Source organism: Neophocaena asiaeorientalis, unplaced genomic scaffold (genome assembly GCF_003031525.2).
Source record: "Neophocaena asiaeorientalis asiaeorientalis breed wild unplaced genomic scaffold, Neophocaena_asiaeorientalis_V1.1 scaffold26, whole genome shotgun sequence".
Classification (NCBI taxonomy): Eukaryota; Metazoa; Chordata; class Mammalia; order Artiodactyla; family Phocoenidae; genus Neophocaena; species Neophocaena asiaeorientalis.
In genome coordinates, this window is record NW_020173108.1 from 7,111,481 (window position 1) to 7,132,552 (window position 21,072).

Sequence of the window (21,072 nt, forward strand, 5' to 3'; positions counted from 1 at the left end):
CTGATTCATAATAATAGAATGGAAATGATTTTTACAAACTTATGGCATTACATATGAGGACTGCATCTTTCAGAGTCTGAGTTATCAATAGAAAATATAAATTTGTTCAACATTTTCTAGTAAATATTTCATACTGTTTTTCTGTAAATTTTACAGCTTGTCACAGATATACACTTCCTATATGATGATTCTGTAAAAGGAAGACATTACCCAGAGTTACACTATTGCTGTCACTTCATACTTACAGCAACTGCCTCCAGGATTTGTTTGACAGCATCTGCAGCATCTCGTTCACTATAATATCCCTTTTCCACAATCCTAAAAAAAAAACATGAAATCCTTCTCAGACACATGCATCCAGTTGAGTAGATGTTAAAAGAAGTTAAATTAATGTTAAAGAAGATTTATCTAAACAATTGCAGCAGGCTACCATGACACGAGGGGAAAGATTTCCATAAGTTGGCCCTCTAGAAGTCTTTAGGTTTATTTAGGAAAATGGAAAACATTTATTTTGCCTAGGCTTGAAGTTTCCATCCTATTGAGGACAAAAAATTCTTTTTAAACGTTGTATTGCAAATCATTTAAAACATATACCAAGTAGACAATATACCATGAACCATCCCATTTAACTGTCACACTGCTTCAGCAATTATCAATTCATGGCCAATGTTGTTTTATCTATCTAATTAATTACTTCCCTTACTCCTTTATTATTTTAAAGCAAATATCAGACATCATATAATTTCATTTATAGATATTTAAGGAGGTATCTTAAAAATAATAGGACCTTTTAAAAATCATAACTACAATGCCATTAAGTCCATAAATTACAATTCCTTAATATTATCAAATATGCAGTGTTTCAACTTTCTAATTGTATTAAACATGTTAAAATTTGTTTGTTTGTTTTTTTGAATCAATATCCAAATAAGGTTCATGCAATTGATTGGTTGATATGTCTCTTACTCTCTTTTTACCTGTAGCTCCTCTCTCCCATTCCCTCACTCACTCTCTCTCATCTGCTTTTCTTTTCCAAATAAATGACTTGCTCTTTTTGTATAGATTTGGGCAAGAAATTATTCTTTGAAATTAAAGTCTTTCCTTTTTTAATTTCAAGAATTTTCCTGAGTTAGAATGTTTCATATTTATTTTCTTCCATTGCTTTGGTTTTCTTCTTTGGGGTATGCAATTACACACATATAAGAGGTTTTCTACTTTATGGACCCAAATAAACAAAATAAGAAATGAAAGAAGAGAAATAACAACAAATACCACAGAGATACAAAAAAAAATCATAAGAGAATACTGTGAACAGTTAAATGCCAACAAATTTGACAACCTAGAACAGACAGAAAATTTTCTAGAAACATACAACCTGTCAAGACTAAATCAGGAAGAAACAATCTGAACAGACTGATCAGTAATATTGAAATTGAATTTGTAATAAAAAAAAAAAACTCCCAGCAAACATAAGTCCAGGAGCAGACAGCTTCATAGGGGAATTCTAGCAAACATATAAAAGAGAATTAATATCTATCCTTCTCAGACTATTCCAAAAAAGTTAAGAGGAGGGAAAACCCCAAAATTTATTCTCTGAGGCCACCATTACCCTGATACCAAAATGCCAAAGACAATACAAAAAAAAGAAAATTATGGGCCAATATCTCTGATGAATATAGATGCAAAAATCCTCAATGAAATATTAGCAAACCAAATTCAACAATATATAAAAAAGGATCATACACTATGATCAAGTGGGATTTATTGCAAGGACAGTTCAATATTTGCATATCAATCAATGTGATGCACCACATTAACAAAAGGAAGGATAAAAATCACATGATCATCTCAATAGATGCAGAAAAAGCATTTGACAAAATTCAACATCCATTCATGATAAAAACTCTCATCAAACTGGGTACAGAAGGAACATATCTCAAAATAATAAAGGCCATTTAAGACAAACCCATATAAAAAAAAAAAAAAAAGACAAACCCATAGCTAACAACATACTCAACAGTGAAAAGCTAAGAGCCTTTCCTCTAAAGTCAGGAACAAGACAAGGATGTCCATGCTCTCCACTTCTATTTAACACAGTATTGAAAGTCTTAGCCACAGAAATCCAACAAGAAAAAGAAGTAAAATCATCCAAATTGGGAGGGAAGAGGTGAAACTGTAACTATCTGCAGATGACATGATACTATAATATAGAAAATCCTAAAGTCTCTACAAAGAAACTATAAGAACTAATAAATGAATTCAGGCAAATTGCAAGATGCAAGATTAATATACAGAAATCTATTGCTTTTCAATACACTAATAATGAACTACCAGAAAGAGAAAGGAAGAAAATAATCCTGTTTAAAATTGTGTCAAAAGGAATAAAATGCCTAGGAATAAACTTAACCAAGGAAGTGAAAGACCTATACTTTGAAAACTATAAAACACTGATGAAGGAAATTGAAGGTGATACAAAGAAATGAAAAGATATCCCATGTTCTTGGATTGGAAGAATTAATATTGTTAAAATTTCCATACTACCCAAAGCAATCTACAGATTTAATGCAATCCCTATCAAACCACCCATGACATTTTCCACAGAACTAGAATAAATAATCCTAAAATTTCTATGGAACCATAAAAAACCCCAAGTTTCGAAAGCAATCTTGGGAAAAAAGAACAAAGCTGGAGGTATCATGGTCCCTGCCTTCAGACTATACTACAAAGCTACAGTAATCAAAACAGCATGGAACTGGTACAAAAACAGATACATAGATCAGTGGAACAGAATAGAGAGCCCAGAAATAAACCTACACACTTATAGTCAATTAATATATGACAAAAGAGGCAAGAGTATACAATGGAGAAAAGACAGTCCTTTCAATAAGTGGTACTGGGAAAACTACAGCTACTTGTATAAGAATGAGATTAGAACATTTCTTCATGCCATATACAAAAATAAACTCAAAATGGATTAAAGGCGTAAATGTAAGACCTGAAACCATAAAAATCCTAGAAGAGATTGTAAGCAGAATACTCTTTGACATAAATCATAGCAATATTTTATCAGATCTGTCTCCTAAGCAAAAGAAGTAAAAGCAAAAGTAAGCAAATGGGACCTAATTAAATTTAAAAGTTTTTGCATTGCAAAGGAAACCACTTACAAAATGAAAAGACAACCTACTGAATGGGAGAAAATATCTGTAAATGATATGAACAATAAGGAATTAATATCTAACATATGTAAAGAGCTCATACAAGTCAATATCAGAAAAACAAGCAAGCTGATTAAAAAATGGGCAGAAGACCAGAATAGACATTTACCCAAAGAAAACCTACAGATGGCCAACAGGCACATATAAAGATGCTTAACATCACTGATCATCAGAGAAATGCAAATCAGAATCATAGTGAAATATCACTTCACACCTTACAGAATGGTTATCATAAAAAACCCCACAAATATCAAATGTTGGCAAGGATGTGGGAAAAAGGGAACTCTTGTGCACTGTTGGTGGGAATGTAAATTGGTGCAACCATACTGGAAAACAGTATAAAGGTTCTTCAAAAAACTGAAAATAGAACTACCATATGAGCCAGCAATTTCACTCCTGGGTATATATCCAAAGAAAATGAAAACACTAATTCAAAAAGTTACATGCACCCCAATGTTCACAGCAGAATTATTTACAAGGGCCAAGATATGGAAAGAACCTAAGTGCCCATCAACAGATGAATGGATAAAGATGTGGTATATATACATAATGGAATATTACTCAGCGATTTTCATTCACAATTCGATTTTATCATCCATTCAAATGACTAAGCCAATCCAAATTTAAATGACAGATGCTTTAATTGGGCTTTAGTAGCTGAAACTGCTGAGACACTATACACTTCAAGCTTCTGATGACTTTTAAAATGCCTCCAGTGTACACATGTATATAGGATACTTTTATAACCTCCCTGATGAAAACCTAATATTGAAGTAGCAGCTGAACCCAGAGCCAGCACTTAGTGGTAGAGGCTGCAGGTCTCTCCTCTCCACCTTCTTTTGCACTTGGGAAGCACAGCAACATCTGGGTAGAGTTCTAGCTTTGACTTCTGTCTCCTCATCTCTTGGGGTCCATTCCTTAGCATGCTAACTTTTTTTTCTTGTTTTGTTTGTATCTTGTTTTTTTGTTTGTGTTGGGCTTTTGTTTTCCCTTTGTGTGTGTGTGGTTTGCAATGATGTACTTGCCTAAACTTTGAATTGTACTTTTTAATAAATATTTGTAACAATTAAAAAAAATGAATGAAATTCTGCCATTTGCAACAATGTGAATGGACCTAGAGAGAATTATGCTTTGTGAAATAAGTCAGACAGAGAAAGACAAATACTCTATGCTACCACTTATATGTGAAATCTAAAAAATAAAACAAACTAATATATATAACAAAACAGAAACAGATTCACAAAGAGAACAAACAAGTAGTTATCAGTGGGGAGAGGGGAGAAGGGAGGGGCATGATAAGGGTGAGGGATTAAGACACAAACTACTATGTATAAAACAGATAAGCAACAAGGATATATTGAACAGCACAGGTAAGTATAGCCATTGTTTTGTAATAACTTTAAGTGGAGTATAATCTATAAAAATATTTAATCACTATGTTGTACACCTGAAACTAATATTGTAAAACAAGCATACTTTAATTAAAGTTTTTCTACTTTTGATTTACATTGTTCTTTTTACTACGATTTTCTTAATTTTAGTTTATTTTGCAATATTAAGTTATAATTTCATCTATTTTGTGGGCATATCCTCCCGACATGCTTTCACTGCCTAAGGGGACCCTATTCTACTCCTTATTTTCTGTCCTCTTATAATCATTTTGTATTGTAATTAACTGAGCCACATCTCAGTTAAATTTGTTTTCTTAACCTTTTGACAGAGTGGTAGGTCAGGATATCTATTATAGTTTCATGGCTCTTGACTTTCTGGTTACTTTCATGAAGCATTCAAATACTGGAAGCATACTTTCTGAGATCCCTTCTCTATCTGGAACATCATTCCCTTTCCTCTACCATCTCTACTCTGATTACTAAAGTCTCTTTCCAGAAGTTTCTCCTAAACACAGGTTTTTTTCCCCCCAAAGAGGCTTTAGATATTAATTTCATGAGTTCACAGGGCCTTGACTGCACTAGTCTCTTCAAACCTTACTATGGGTATAGCCCTCGCACTTCTCGAAAATTTGCATACCAAAAAGCCCTCAGCTGGGCTTCCCTGGTGGCGCAGTGGTTGAGAGTCCGCCTGCTGATGCAGGGGATACGTGTTCCTGCCCCGGTCCGGGAAGATCCCACATGCCGCGGAGCGGCTGGGCCCGTGAGCCATGGCCGCTGAGCCTGCGCGTCTGGCGGAGCCTGTACTCCGCAACGGGAGAGGCCACAGCAGTGAGAGGCCGGCGTACCGCAAAAAAAAAGCCCTCATCTTTCTTCTTATACTGGCCCATCCTGCTCCCAAAGATTTGGAGATTTTAGAGATTTGAGTGTTCTCCTATTCTTAGTTCCATCACATGCTCTCTTGCTTCCTTTGCTTCTTCTTACGTAAATGCTAATACCATGTGGCTCTTGCAAATTGTCATTAGTTTGTCCTCATTCACTCATATTTTAGCTTCATGGAGATACCTTGTCATCTGGTTTTGCTATAGATACTGTCAGTGACGTTTTGGTTTTTTAGTCCTAGTTTCTCTGTCTATTCTTATGGGGATATTTGGGAAGACTGAAAGACTACTTCATTGTGGTTTCTGTCTTCCCAGAATTTCAAGAGAAAACATTTTTGATAGACTGTAGATCACCAACTTGCACAAGATGTTTTCAGCTGACAAAAAGTTGTGGTAAAGACATTTGAAAAAGGTCAATTCAAAACATGAGACAAAACAACAAAAAACAATTCTAAAAAATTGTTGACTTTTTGTAATTTTTGGATTGAAATTTTTCTTAGATGGTTAGTCCCTCAAATAGTACAGTTATTTTTCAGAAAGTACCTTCTTTCTTTAATGTTGCAGCAAGAAGTTTTAAGTTCTCAAAGTAGCTGGTGTTAGAAGCTGAATTTTGAAAATGTTTACAAAATAGGGCATGAACAGAACAGATAGGACAAAATAAAAGAGATGTATTACAAGAAGATACCTTAATGATCATAATTATTAAGATCCAGAAAAGCTATACTGATGCAAAAATTCTGACTTTCTCCATTCAATTATTTTGAACATTGCCAAGAAACACAAACTCATCATATTTTTAAAGGATGAAAGATGGAATATCCCTCCTCACCTTTTTATTTATTGGATACCTGTTATGCACCAGGTCACATAAAATGTGAGAATAGATTAAAATATTCAGGGAGTTAATATTAATTGGTTCTTAAAAATACGTTTTCATATGATATTTCCTTAGAATACGAAGTTTTCCAACTCATGATTAAGTTACATAATCTACTTACTAAAATTTTAATTGAAAGGGTTTCTTGAACTATACTTTCTGAACATTGTTAAATAGAGTATGAGAGAAGGGGAAAAGAAGGACTATCGTGTCAGTGTAAGTTGAGAACTTCGGCTACCATTGCATTATCCTCTGCGTTGCTCTCTAAATGTGGATTCTGTGGTACATCCATCAGCCAACACAAATGTAATTAGTGTGTCCGCTGTGTGCTGCACCTGCTTGGTTTTCTCCAGTTGTTAAAGGAAGGGAGTTACAAAGATGATGGAAAAGAATGGCTGATAATTAACTTTTTTTTTTCCATCTCCCATTCTCCCCAGAAGGGGAAAGAATCAATTACCTCCTGCCTGCCATAAACAGTGTGGATTTTCCCATGGTCACTCTTCAAGACTAGAGCTTTACCACAACAGCTTTGTGATACCCCTCCAGGGAGTGCTACTCACGGCTCAGTTTATGCAAGAAGTACTCTTTGGGGTTGTTACAGAACCAACTTGCACAACCATGTGCGGCCTTCCTGATGGGAATCCCTCCTTGTCTGTTAAATACACATGAGTTCTTATGAGCATCCCCACCCCTTAGACAGGAAGTGCTTCAGCCACTAGGATTTCCTATCATTTGCTTTATTATGAATTCTCAAGCTTTGACCTAAATATGATATTTATGCATTTTCATTTTGATATAATTTAGGGTTAAATGCCTGTGTTCAGAACATGTCCTTGTGTGAATGTCTAGTGACTGGCTGGATGGAAGAGTGAACTTTCTTGGGAGCTGTTTTCAGGTAGCATAGAGGTAAGAATAGTAGGTATAAGAAGAATGGTGAAAATTTCATTAATTTTCTATAATATATATGTTAAATTAGTAATATACTTCATCTAATTAATGGAGAGGATGCATTCTAACAAATATATCCATTCATTTATTTATTCAATAAATATTATGGAATGACCACCATGTGCTGGGCGCTCAGTAGTAAACCAGACATGGCCTCTGCACTCATGGGGTTTCTCTTGGTATGAGTAGACAGACAACAATCAACACAGTGTGCTAAACGCTGTGATAGAGATATTAGAGAATGGTCTGGGAGCTCCTAGAAAGGGCAGGCAATTTATTCTGGAGGCTATGCAGGGTGAGAAAAGGATTCCAGAGGTAGTTCAGAGCTGAAGGATGTACAGAAGTTTTCTAGCTGTAGGGAGAGTGGGAGCTGGGGGTAGGATAGGTGTAGGGGAGGAGTATGGGATTGGAGAGAAGGGAAACTGTTCTAAGAGAAAGGACCAAGACTACAGTGAGGATTAGATTGTGAGGATGGGGTAATGATATTTACTCAATATTTTTAACTGTCTAATGTGAGCCAGGTACTTGCTGGATTTAATAAAGAATAAGATTTGGGTTCTGCCCCAGATGAGACCACAGATAGTAGAGAAATTACTAATAAATACATCATCATAGATGTAATATATGTTATACTAAGGTTTGTACAGCCAAGAAATTTATTAATTTTTTTGTCAGAAACATCTCTAGAGCAGACGTGTGGGGCAGGAGCACAAATGCAGATGCCTTCTCCACCTCGTCTCACGTGAACTCTGCACACCATAGTTTGGTCCTACGATCAGAACCCAACTGTTTCTCTTCCAGGCTCCTTCTGCTAAAAGGAATTTTGTTCCCAGCTGATTTGTTCATCAGAGTGTCACAGGGATAGGTCTCTGAAACTCAGACATTCAATTTAAAATATTTTATAAGTTGAACCAGGCCATCCATGACTGACTGGGAAGAGCAATAGCAGGGAACTTCTCAAGTTGCAAATGCAGGTTTGTAACTTAGAGCTAAGATTGTAGGTGAAGATATTAGTGACCAAGCAAAGGAAAGTGAAATCGTGCAATCTTTTTCTCTTCATTTAGGTAGCAAGACTACAGCAGATGTGTTTGGTCGATGTCTTCTGCTGGGTATTGTGGGAAAAATTCTTAGCCTTCTCACTAGACTGTTGCTTTGATCACCCATGGAGCCTCGCTCCAAGTCTCGCTCACAGTAGGCAGTCAATAAATATTTGTGGAATCAATACTAATTGCTAGGTGAATGGATGCCAGAAAAACTTCAGACTGTGGACATCTGGACAACTCCTTTGCCTATGTTCCTTATCATGTAGAACAAAAGTACTGGACTGGGAAGTGATGCTCACTTGTTGCAAGCACACTGGCCATGGATCCAGAGGGAGAACTGCTGTATGTATACATGCTTCACAAAGCAACATGGAACAGGTAGAAACGTGATTGTTGTCCTTAGGAATAAACTCACAGTTACATAGCTCCTAGATATTATTGTAATAACATGGATCTTTTTAGAAACTTATTTTGAACAAAATCAAAGTGATTCAATTCAGCAAAATAGAGTATTTGTTTCATGAGGCAACAAATAACAATTCCTACAAAAAATTTAGTTGAAATTAAAAAAAAATGCCAATTAAGTTGAACCATATACACACAGTTAAGAGTTTATAGCTTTATGCAAAATACACTAGTGACTTCAATTTTTAGAAGCAACAATACGTTCAATCATTATAGGGGTTTTAGAGCTGTAAAAATAGAATAATTTTGGTTGATATTTTTGTCTTTTGTATTTAAACATACTTATCGCTATATTTCTTTTCAGATTTAGTAATTTCCTTTTCGTGTTTCTTACATAATAAGAAGGCAGTTAAGATGCTATCTGCGTTTTAAGATCATTTTCAAAGGTCCAGGGCCATGTAGTTTTTAGCTATGCTGCACAATTTCCTGTTGCTCCATTGTAAGCTGTGCTAAAAATAAAATCTCTCCTAGGATTTCAATCACAACACTGACCCAAAAGGCTGCCCTGGTGTCCCAGTTCCTACAGGTCTCTCAGTCACTAACAGGCCTAGCTACATCTGGAGATCTGGGAAGGAATCACAATGGGGTGTGTTTCCTTCGACTCCCAGGCTGTGATTCTTTGGCCTCAATAGGCGTTATCACTCCAAGACCATGCCTTTTACTTCCACTGTTTGCTATGTTGGCCCACGTGCTCTTTCCCACAGTTGGGACTGTTTTTCTTCTCATCATTTTAAACTCGTAGGATGAGAAAACACAGGCAATGCCTATTTCTCTCCAACAATCTGCTTTAAAATATGACTTTTGTACATTTGCTTCTGTCACCTTAATTGCTGCAAATTGAATTGAGCTCATCTCCAGCCCAGCAGTTAGTACAGACAATGCAGCTGAAGAGCTCTAATCCAATCATATCCTGAGGCCCTCAGACTTCCTGGCACAAAGATTAAGAGCCCTACTGCTCTCCCGACCAATGGCAGCTTTTTCTTAAATGGACATGTTATTAGATGACTGTAAGTTTATATAAGAAAGACATTGGTCTGGTGAAAATGTGTAATGAAGGATCGAATGACACAGGGTAAAAGCCCCTAATAATATGAGTTTCAGGAACCAAGTTTTAAGGGCTGCCAGTACATCATTATGCTGCTACATACAAAACTGTATTTAAATGAATTCCGCTGTACCCTGTGTAAATCTACCCCTCCTACATAAGCTTCGTTCACTGCTTTTTCTTATTACATTCATGTCACCTTTGTCTGTATTGATGCTTTTTCTAAGAACTCTCCCAAAGAGTATTAAATTCATATGCTTTAAAAAAACAGTTTCAAAGGGTACTACTAGCACCTGTTAAATTTGAGAAGCTAGGGAGAGAGCGAGGGAATTGTGGATCATTGTGGGTGCTGGCCGAAGAGTTGACAGTATAGGAGAAAGAGGAGGCCAATCAAACTGTAGACCTGGCAATGGGCCTAAGGGATTCCCAGTCCAATTCTCTCATACTATAAATGAAAAGCCTGACCCAAAGATATATAAATTGCCCAAGAGCATAGAGTTTATTCAATCATTCATCTGACAAATATCTAAAAATTGCTTGCTTTCTGTCTAGAACAGCTTCTAAGATGGACATGAAGATACTCATATCTAACCCCCTGTCAGTGTGCTCTGCCTTGGCCATCACTTTGCCCTTCCCTCTACCCTTCACCTGCTAATTTTCTATTTCCCATTTAAGATTCAGCTCAAAAGGCTCTATTAGCTCCCTGAAGTCATTTCTGGCTTAGAAGATCCCCTTAATTTGTAACCAATGTACTGTGTTTATGCCCCAATTATAGCATTTATCTTCCCCACATGAATTCTTACAGCCAAATTTGTGACCAGTCTCTAGCAAATGCAAAGTATCTTGTGATAGGTTTTTTGTGTACTACTGATTCTTATCTTTATTTTTTTAGTCCCTTGTCATCCTTTATTTTTTTATCTTGTGATAGTGTGGTTGTCTCTATAAGCCTAGTACACTTTTTTGGAGGTGATGGTAGTATTAAAAGTAATATTTGGGTCCATATCACAGTTTACTTTCCCTCTTCTAGACCGTGAGCTACTTGAGGGTGAAGATGATGTCCTCTGGTTAACACCGTAGTGAGAAGAGAATAAAGTGGGTAGTGAATCTGAAATGGTAGAATGAGGCCAGACTGTAAGGGGTTTTGTTTGTCATGTTTAAAAGAATTTCCTTGAACTAAAAGTAGTGAGTAGCCTTCTGGGCTGACCTGTGATCAAATGAGTGCTTTAAACATAGATGGATGGAAGAGAGTGAAACTAATGCCAGTTAGGAGTCTATTGCAATGGGAAAGAGAATGTGAAGGCTCAAAAGGACAGAAGCAATGGGAAAGGGGAGAGGGAATGGATTTGAGAGCTGCTCACAGAAAGAATTATGGGGAGGGGGGCAGGCAGAAGTGAGAGGAAGAGGGAGAAATCAGTGATTAGCTTAGCTGTTAGGTCAGTTCACAGAAGTAGGGAGGAAAAGCAAGATTGAGAGTTGAGGGAAAGATGCTGAGTTCATTTCAGGACATATTGATTTAGAGATGCCTGTGGGACTTGCAGGTGAAAATGTCTAGCAGATTGTTGAAAATACTGTTTCCATCTCTGCTGAGACAACAGTCACCAATGTGACTGAAGCCACAAGAGAGCATTCAATTTACCTACAGAGAATGTATGAAGAACTTTAGGAAAGGCAGACATTTAAGGGATGAAAAGAGGAAGAGGAACTCAAGAAAGGGATCAAGATAAAGAAAACCAAAAAGTAAGATAAAAACCAAGGGAAAAAGATGCTGTAAAAAACTGTACTAAAGATATGGAGAGATTTAACCAACAATATAAACTAACACAGATCAGATTCTCCAAAAACACATAGCCTCTGGCCTCGGCAGATCCTTAGCGCTTCTGGAAAGTCCTTATTCTTGTCTGTTCTCACATTTCCAAGCTTTACCACTTCTTTCCTCAAGTGTCCTATTCCATTCTCTCCCAGCCATTGTTAGGAGATCAATTTCTCTTCAACAATACTGAAAGAATAAAGCTTATCAAGTCTGAGCTACTTAAACCTCTTACACTCTCCTCTCCCCCAACACAATCCCATTCCCAGCCCTAGACAACCACTGCTTTGCTTTCTGTCTCTATAGGTTTGCCCCTTCTGGAAATTCCAGATAAATGGAGTCATAAAAGATGTAGTCTTTCCTGTTTTTTTTTTTTTTTTAACTTAGCATAATGTTTTTGAGGTTCATCCATGTTACAGTATATATCAAAGGAACATTCCTTTTCATTGGTGAATGATATTCCATTGTACATTTTGTTTGTTCATTTGCCTGTTTACGGACAATAAAAGTTATTTCCTCTCCTGGAACACACCCTACTCTGTCTGCAGGCATCCATTTGAGCCTGCTGTGATGCCCCCATGGGACTCTGACCAGGAGTTTCATATCTTTTCCCAACATCCATGAAGGTGTACAAGGCTAACTTGTTAGTTTGTAAGTAGGCTAGAATTATATCCCAGCCCTGATATTAAGTCCTCTTTTTCAAAATTGTTGCGACTATTGTAGGTCCTTTGATTCTTCTGCAGCTTGACTATGCTTCTGAGGAAGAGGGAAACTTTTTTTAAAACAAATCCTTTTATGTGGCTCTAGATCTTATTCCTTCAGTGTCTTCTCTGGAATGTTCCAAATAAAAGTCCTTCTCACACAGATCTCTCCTGCTTCCCCATCCTGTAGCCTCCTTCCCATCAGCAAATTAATGTGTTACCAGTGTGCCAGCTTAAAATAATAAATAAGCCTCCATTTATCCTGTGTCCCTTTCTACTACCTTACTTTTATTTTTCCCTTCAGAGCCAAGCTTCTGGGAAAAGTAGACTTTAAATCTAGTCCAAATCAAAGTATATGTTTTCTTCATATGTAGCCAGATAAAATTGCATAAGGGAAGACGTATTTAAAATATCCATGGTTGAAAAACAAGTATATATATATATTAATGTTTAAGTTAAGCCAACACTTAAGCAGAACAAAATGTTACATTACTAATTTGAAGTTTTATTTTTAAGTATTAAGAGTACTGACATTCGCTTACATAGCAGCAGCACGGCATGGTAGAAAAATCATATGCTTTGGAATCTAATGTACTTGAGTCCAGTTTCATTTAATTATTGTTGTTGTAATTATTAGATCCAATGTAAACTGAGTGACCTAATGGTAGTTAATGGAACACTGATGCTCAGTCATCTGGTCTACAAAATGTATATATCAAGGCCTACCTTGTATATGTGTTGCTGTGAGGATTAAATGCGATCATGGTTAGCAAAATGCCCTGCCACTGCCAGGACCCCAAAAGGCACTCACAAATGGCCCTCATTATAGTGACCAATTATCCTTTTAGAAAATAAGATTTTATAGGTCTTCACTTTAGACAATTACATTAATGACTAATTTTTGACACAATAGTCTTCACAAATTCAGATGTGTTCTGATTTTGGTTAACAAGAATACCAACCCTGACACAACTCCATGGAGACTGGAGAAAAGACCTAAGTTCCATTTCTAGAATCTTTTCCTAATGACAATGTCCTGAAAATTCCATTTACTTCCACCAAGAGTAACAGACCCAGGAATGCTGAAGTAGAAATGACTATTAGGACTGATATAATAGGACTCTGTCAGGTAATTAATGGAGTAAATTCATAATCCCCAAACATAAGCACTACTTCTCCTGCATGTTGATGGCTTGTTGTTTGGAAAGAGAATATTTTCACTTTTGGGAAATGAAAAAAGAAAGTTTGTAGTCAGACAGATGTGAGTTTCAGGCCTGACTTTATGACTTATCAATTTCTACAGTTGGTGTTCTTGAAAAAGATGGGGATAATAATGCCTTAGAAAAACATGAAGGGTGATTGAGTGAGTTAAATCATACACAGTTTTGCATAGGACCAACCAATACATCAGGGATCTCCATAAACACAATAAACAATCGTTTATTCCCTTGGAAATGATTTAAAAGGTGCTAACAGGATTTAATAAGAAAGACAGTGAGGCCACATGAGGAGGAAGAGTTGGACGAAAAGACACACCAGCTGCCTATTTGGGGAAGATCATTTACCTTGACTCATTCTCAGTTTCCACATCTGTATAGTGGGGAAAATGCTCTTCATCTGCTTGCCCCAAAGGGTTGACATAAAAGAGGAAGACACACTAGTGTCTGTGAAAGAACTTTTAAAACCACATGTACTGAATTTTTGCTCTCAGTAATGGTGGGGTAGACAAGCGTACAGCCAAGAACAATGAAAACAAGCTAAATAAAATATATTTTAAAGTATATTTGAAGACATCTCAGAGTTACCAAGGAAGTTAAGGCTTTAGGAGCCAAGATCTAGAAGAGAAGAAAAACCCAGAAAAGCAAACCTGATACCTGATGCCTATGCTTTCCCTTTAAAAGCATTTACTGATTCTAAATCAGTAGCTGATGGGGCCATCTCACAGGGTAGAGGGATCAGAAGCTGGCATTTAGGGTCTGTCTGTCAAGGAAGGGGGCCCCTGGCAAAATCCCCTGGCTTAAATTGGGACCCTTAAAGAGCAAGACCCTATGAGTAACAGTTGACAAGAAATAGATCCACCCTCAGGAAGCCCAGCTTTGAATCAGTCCCCTGCCTGATTAGGTTAAAGTGATCTGTTCCTTACCTTAACTGCCTGCTAGAGCAAAATAAAATCTGCTCTTTTGGAAGGCAACAACATTTAAAGCCTCAAATTCTAAAACATTTTATACATAATGTTTAGCATTTGAACAAACATAATCTAGCAAGCAAAAAAACAAGGAGAAAACAGAAAAAAAAAGACAATTAAAAATTCACAAGATATTCTGATACTGGAGTTAGACAAAAATCAGAAAAAAAAACCCTAATCTTTAAAAAAAATTTAATTAGAAGACCAGAAGGACACTGCTAAATTAGTTGTCTTAAAATACAATCATTTTCTGGAAAAACAACTACTTGAAAATTTACTCTTAAACAACCTCAGAACTTGTCCACTTAAAAAGTTCAATAAATTTATAAGAATTGTGACTAGATTGAGACGGAACAGAAAATGTTCTGGAGGTTTTTCCATGATATCGTAATTTTGTGGAAATTTTTTGGGGGGATTATCTTGGACACAAAATATCACTGATTTTAATCCCTAAAATTGTAATCCATTGTCCTATGCAATTTACTATTCATACTCTACATGAAACAGCAGATTCCACTTGGATTTACCATGTTTCAGTTTTTAGAAGCACCATAGGACAGATCTTTTGTTAATAAAATACAACCATTTTGACTATAGTGGACTAACATAATTATCGATTCATCAGTTGCTCCATTAGTTCATTCATTAGATACTATTAGAGTCATCATTAGACCAGAAATGAATTTCTATCATTACAATTAAATGTTTGGTTTTTGACCTAAGTACAGGAAAAAGAGACCATATTTTGATTTTTAACTCTCAAGAAAGAAATAAATGGATAATAATGCAGGATATATTTTCAGTTTGATTCAAATTTAAAGATAACTGTAGAATTAAGTAACTTAATGGCAACAGATATGTGGACAACAACATTTGGGGGAAAAAAGTCTATTATCTATGACCACTAAGAGTTTATAGAATAGTTGAGTGCTCTACTGGCTGCCTGCCATTCTTCAGATGTCCTCTGCTAAATCCAAATATTTCATCCATTTATCACTATACATGGAATTTATCAACAGCATTTAGTTTTTCACTCTTATCTATAGCTGAATTAACTCTATTCCATCAAAATCAACTAGACTGCAAGATGAGAGAACCAGAAAGGCTGGGGAGAAGGGAAGGAAAGAGACTCCTGATTCCAAAATGATTTAAACAAACAGAGGTTAGAAGGTAAATAGTAAGTGCCATTGGTAGATGACAACTTCATTGTGAAATTCCTGTCCTGCAATTATTTACAAAGAACAGGAGATTTTTCTCTGTTAGACCATAATTAGCAGAGAAATATGTTAAGTTTTCGTTAGGAAGATCTCACGGCCCTAGAGCCAGCAGGATCTAACTATAATTTGACTCTGTTAATGTACCTAAAGAAGGAATATGTCCATGAAAGAAGTCAGCTAAAAAGGTGTTGAAAAAGGACCAATTATTGGCAAATTTAGGCAACATTCAAATAAACTAGTCCAGAAGAGTCTTGACTAAGCATATGGGAACATGACAGTTTTAGGATAAGGCTATCCTTATAGTGGATCAGAGTGTCTTGGCTTCCTTAGGATCATAGTACAGCTTCAAATTTGTTCTGAGGTTCAGAGAAGTTAAGCAAACCGCTCTATGTTAGTTATTTGTTCCTTAAGTCAGGATTTAAAACCATGAGTCCAACTGACTATGAGCCAAATACCACAAGAAGTATCAATATATGTCTAGGCTACCTATGCTTACTTCCCCCAGGTGATTCATTTATTTGTAAAGAATGAATATAGTTTAAATGCTACAATTTTTAAAATCTGATAAATCCACATAACTTGCTCTAAGGAAACTTTAATATACATATGAACAAAATGTTGAAGATACATATGTAGCTCCAATCAAGGCCATTTTGCTCCTTCCTATCTGAAGATCCAAATCTGCACTGGGTAACATTAAAAGCAGAAAGGAACTTTGAAAACCAATATGAAGACTTTTGGAAGCTCTTAAAGAGGCAGTAAATTTAACTGGGTGGAGTAGGGGTGGGGAGGAAGGGGAGGCACGCTCTTCTCCTAACACATTCTAAACCCTTAGGTATCTTTCTCCTCAGAGTCCATTCATTGTAGCAGTTGCTTACTCACTCATTCATGCAGCAAATATTTATTGAGAATTTACTGTGCTCCAGGCACTCATGCTACATTAGCAGTTCATCAACCTCTCTTCTGGCTTCTGTCTTTAGTCCACTTCTCTCTTAACCCTTTCCTCAACCAACAAGACCTTTACATCACAGAAACTGCAGTTTCTTACCATTTCTGATATATACCTACTCAGTCTCTTTGTCTTCTTCCAATTTCATTCTTGCTTAATTACCCTGTTCAGCACAGCAAAGAGCTGCCCATCAGGGCAAAGAGGGAATTCAGAGAAGATAAGGAGGGTTGGAAAGCTATGGAAGCTTAAAGTGTGTGTCTCTTGTACAAATAGTGTGCCTATATTATGCTCTACCAGATTTCCAGAAATACTCCCTGCCATCCTCAAACCTCTGCCTTGAGTGATGAACATATGAACAGACAACTAAAATTGGCTATAATTGGATATAACAGAACATGTTTTTCTCTGCAACTTGGAACTCTTTACACAGCCTAACAAAGAAAGTAGGCCTAGAAACAATCATTTGGAAATAATTGATTTTTATGGCTTTTGGATCATAATAAAGAATACTATTATAATACATGTTTAACTTTCTATAATTCTCATTGAACATTTTCTCACAAAATATTCTCATAAATCTTACTATTTAGTTTAGATTTAGTATGACTTTAGAAATTCTGCTTTCTATCTAGAAGTAAATGTTTGCAGAAGTAAATAGTACAATGTTTCTATTTTTGTTCACTAAGCATCCCAAATTTTAGTCTACCCACATCTTATCAAATATCACACTCTTTCCATTCTACACTCTTTTTTTTTTTTTTTGCGGTACGCGGGCCTCTCACTATTGTGGCCTCTTCCGTTGCAGAGCACAGGCTCAGCGGCCATGGCTCAAGGGCCTAGCCGCTCTGCAGCATGAGGGATCTTCCCAGACCTGGGCATGAACCCGTGTCCCCTGCATCGGCAGGTGGACTCTCAACCACTACGCCACCAGGGAAGCCCCTACACTCCTTTTAAGATTTATTTTAGTAGAAGTTATCAACTGGTGTAATATGTCATTATGAAAAATTTCAGGAGAAATTTCCTTTTGGTTATTTTTGGTGACTGGAAGCAAAACCTTACTGTGGTTACATTGCCAGGACCTACTCACCTGTCAAACAGCTCTCCCCCTGTGACGAGTTCTAGGACCAGACTGATTTCTGTAGGGGTTTCAAATATCTCTTTAAGTTTTATCTGGGAAAAGATATAAAAGAAAAATCACAAATTCTTTATTTTTAAGTTTCTAGGAAATAGTTAAAATTATGGCTACAACAGCACTCTCTGTAATAGCAATATGTTGGATCATGGTTAAAAAAGCTTCCTTATTCTAGTACCAGGCAGTCATTTGTCACTCTCTGGTTGTTTTTATCAGTTACCTAATTTCTTCAAAGGTCCTTTTGAGTTTTTATATTTTTCATCTTGATAGTTGAAAGATACCTGCCCTAGAAATGCTTCTTAAATTTTGCCAAATCATCCCAATTTCTGCATTTCAACAGAATTTAAAAAAAAAACAAAAAACAAACGAAAAAAACCAGAAGCAAACAAAACTTCCTAAACCATTTGAAAGCATCATGGTTGGTAGAGATGCAAATGCCTCTTTCTCCTAGAAAGGGACTTCAATTAGGGGTCTGAGACAGAACAGGACCAGGTTAAAGTCTGTCTGTAGGGAAAGGGAATCCCTTTAACAGCTAAAAAGTTGCTGGTAGATGAAAGGATACTCAGTGATAGTGATTTGATTGACCATAACAGGGTTTTCATCACATTCAGATAATCTATCCAATTTTGGATATTTTCCTTCTGAGAATCTAGTGACCAGGACTGATCTATATTTGAGGAAAATTCCATATTGACTTCTCTTTGAAAGAAATAAGACGGATAATGTAAAAGTGGTGATTATATATGGTAAATTTTGTTAATTGCTTACCCAAAGCCCTTCTCCCCCTACTTTACTGCAAACAGAACCCTGATTTGTTTAGGGAAGCAAGGTACCTAGCCTTAAATTATGGATTATGTTTGGTCTAGGCCACTCATGATAACCCTACTCCCTAATTTTTCAGTCTCCATGCAGTTTAGGGTGATCTTGTGACCACATCTTGTGGCCACAAACTGAAAAGAATTCTACTGCAGCTGGAAATGCTGGAAAAAGCCTTTACGCTTCTCATCAGACTCTGCTCGTTAAGCCTTTCCACTACTTTCTGTCTTGAATATAGACCTGAAGACTTGTGAACACTGTGGAACAGCCATTTTAGGACCATGAGGGAAAAGCATGAAGGTGAAAGCCAGTGCACTGAAGATGGGCAAACCAATGGATGGAAGGTGTCTGGGTCCTGGATGGCATCACTGAGGAAGTGAATGAGTGTTAAAAACTGCCTGCCTTCTGATTTCTTAAAACATAAGAAAAATATTTGTTTAGACCACCATATTCAAGTTTTCTGTTATTTACAGCTGAGTGCATTGCTAACTAATATACAAGTTTTAAGCACTTTGCCTTGAGCCTAAGCATTGCAGGTCATCCTCGGGAACACCACAACTTTCTCAGAGAAATGAGTAAAATATTTTAAGTAAGTGACTCAATTTATAGAAACAAGTTATGGTCTGGAAAATGATTTTGTTCTTTTCACTTCACTGGCTCAAGAAAGCTTTTCCCCAGTCCTTCTTTCCCTCAGTGCCTTTGTCTGGACATAGCCTAGAGCAGAGCTTGGGAGGACGTTTTATTTTCCCCATTCAAGTACATTATTTATTTGAATCTTCACATTGTCTCTGAAGCAAATACTCTCTCATAGGAGAGTGAAATGACTATGGAAAGCAATGCATTTTCTTCACAGGCGTTTTCAGCAATGGCATATTAATAAGATAGGCCCACAAAAGGAAAAAAGCCAGTGTCTTATTAAAGGGAAAAAAAACTCTCCAATTTTAGTTATCCTCTTATGCATGAAAACATCAATGGTATATATTGCTGATCTGCCCATTTTGCAACTCTTTCAAGGGGTATTATTCTTAAGATTTATTCAGTTAAAAAGAATTGAAAAATGGGATCAGATAAGGACAAGAGCTAGGCCAAGGTGGCTACTTACTGGAGGTGGAAGAATCCCTTTCTCATCATCAGAATGGACAGTAAAGAACAAAAATCTCATCCTGTAACACTGGAGATTATTTGAAATAACAGGCTAAAAACCACTTACAATGTTTGGATGTGAGAGGCGAAGAAGAACTCCTATCTCAGTTCTTACGATTTTTTTGTCCACCTAAAAGGCAAAATGAGAGAAACTGAAAGATACTCCCACCTTAGAAATATCTTCATTGTAGCAGAGACTCAGAAACAGCAATAACCACCTGGATGAATCAGGTCAATGGCAGAGGTTAATTTCTAAGTGTTGCCTTCCTCCCTTTTTTGTCCAGCTGCATGTCTTTCCTCTCTGTTTCAGACATAAAGAGAACTAGTTACAAATATAGGTCACAACTTGTCAGACCGCTTGTGTGGCCCCTTTGCTATCAAAAATTATCGCTATCACCACTAAGGCACAACTACATCTCAACTTATTCCTCCTCCTCTTCCTTTCTTTTTTGAATCCTTGACCCAAACCCATTAGAGCTGTCAATCACTTCGCCTGCCTTTTTCCCACAGAAGTGAGCACATAACCCAGCCTAACCAATCAGATTACTCTCTTCTCTGGCCAAAGTGACTTGAGTCTGGGATATCCACCAGATCCAAGTCATTACAATCTGGGTCCTCCCCCCAAATATTGCTCATATAATTAAGAAAGAGGTATTCTCTTTTCCTCTGAAATTGTGAGAGCAAGAGTATAGAGTCTGCCACTACCAGGGACCATTTTTGATACCATATGGAGATCACTTCACTGAAAATGGAGCCAACACAGAAAAAAAACATTGCTAGAGATGAAGAATGAGTACCGCCGACCATGTAATCCACTGGATTCAGTTTTGCATAAGCTAGTTTGCCCTTTGAGCTGTCTTATTATGTGAGCTACTGAATCTCCTTTTCTACTTAAGTTATCTGGAGTTGCGTGATGCTATCAGTGATGTAAGCTGAAGGAAAATAAAGGGGTCTAAGGAAATGATGACTCAATATGAAAGCCTGGAGTAGAGATTTGGATAAAGCAGTTCCTCAGATCTATGTGTTTTCTGGGAAGGAAGAGGATCTACAACATTCATCATATTCTCTAAATGTCTGAGGCAGAGGAAAGCCTAGAAATCTGATCTATTTAAAAAAGATAAAATGTGTTCCATGGAACTGGGGAGTCAAGGATCTCTCTTGAATGTATATGTAATGAATGTATAGTACATAGCAAGGGTCTAATGTAGTTTTGTTTTTTTTTTTTTTTTTTTGGGGAAACCAGCCCTTCCCTCCCGTGGC

General features: G+C 36.7%; 1 protein-coding gene across 3 annotated transcripts in view; it reads right to left on the bottom strand.

The window, feature by feature from the left end:
- CAMK4 (calcium/calmodulin dependent protein kinase IV) overlaps nt 1–21,072 on the bottom strand; it is a 226,411-nt gene that overhangs the window by 72,244 nt on the left and 133,095 nt on the right. For all 3 annotated transcript variants that reach the window (XM_024743346.1, XM_024743345.1, XM_024743344.1), the window contains exons 4-6: nt 19,880–19,942; nt 17,809–17,891; nt 246–318 (exon numbers count right to left, since the gene is read on the bottom strand). In XM_024743346.1, the coding sequence (XP_024599114.1) occupies nt 246–318; nt 17,809–17,891; nt 19,880–19,942 (219 nt within the window). The remainder of the gene's footprint in view (nt 1–245; nt 319–17,808; nt 17,892–19,879; nt 19,943–21,072) is intronic.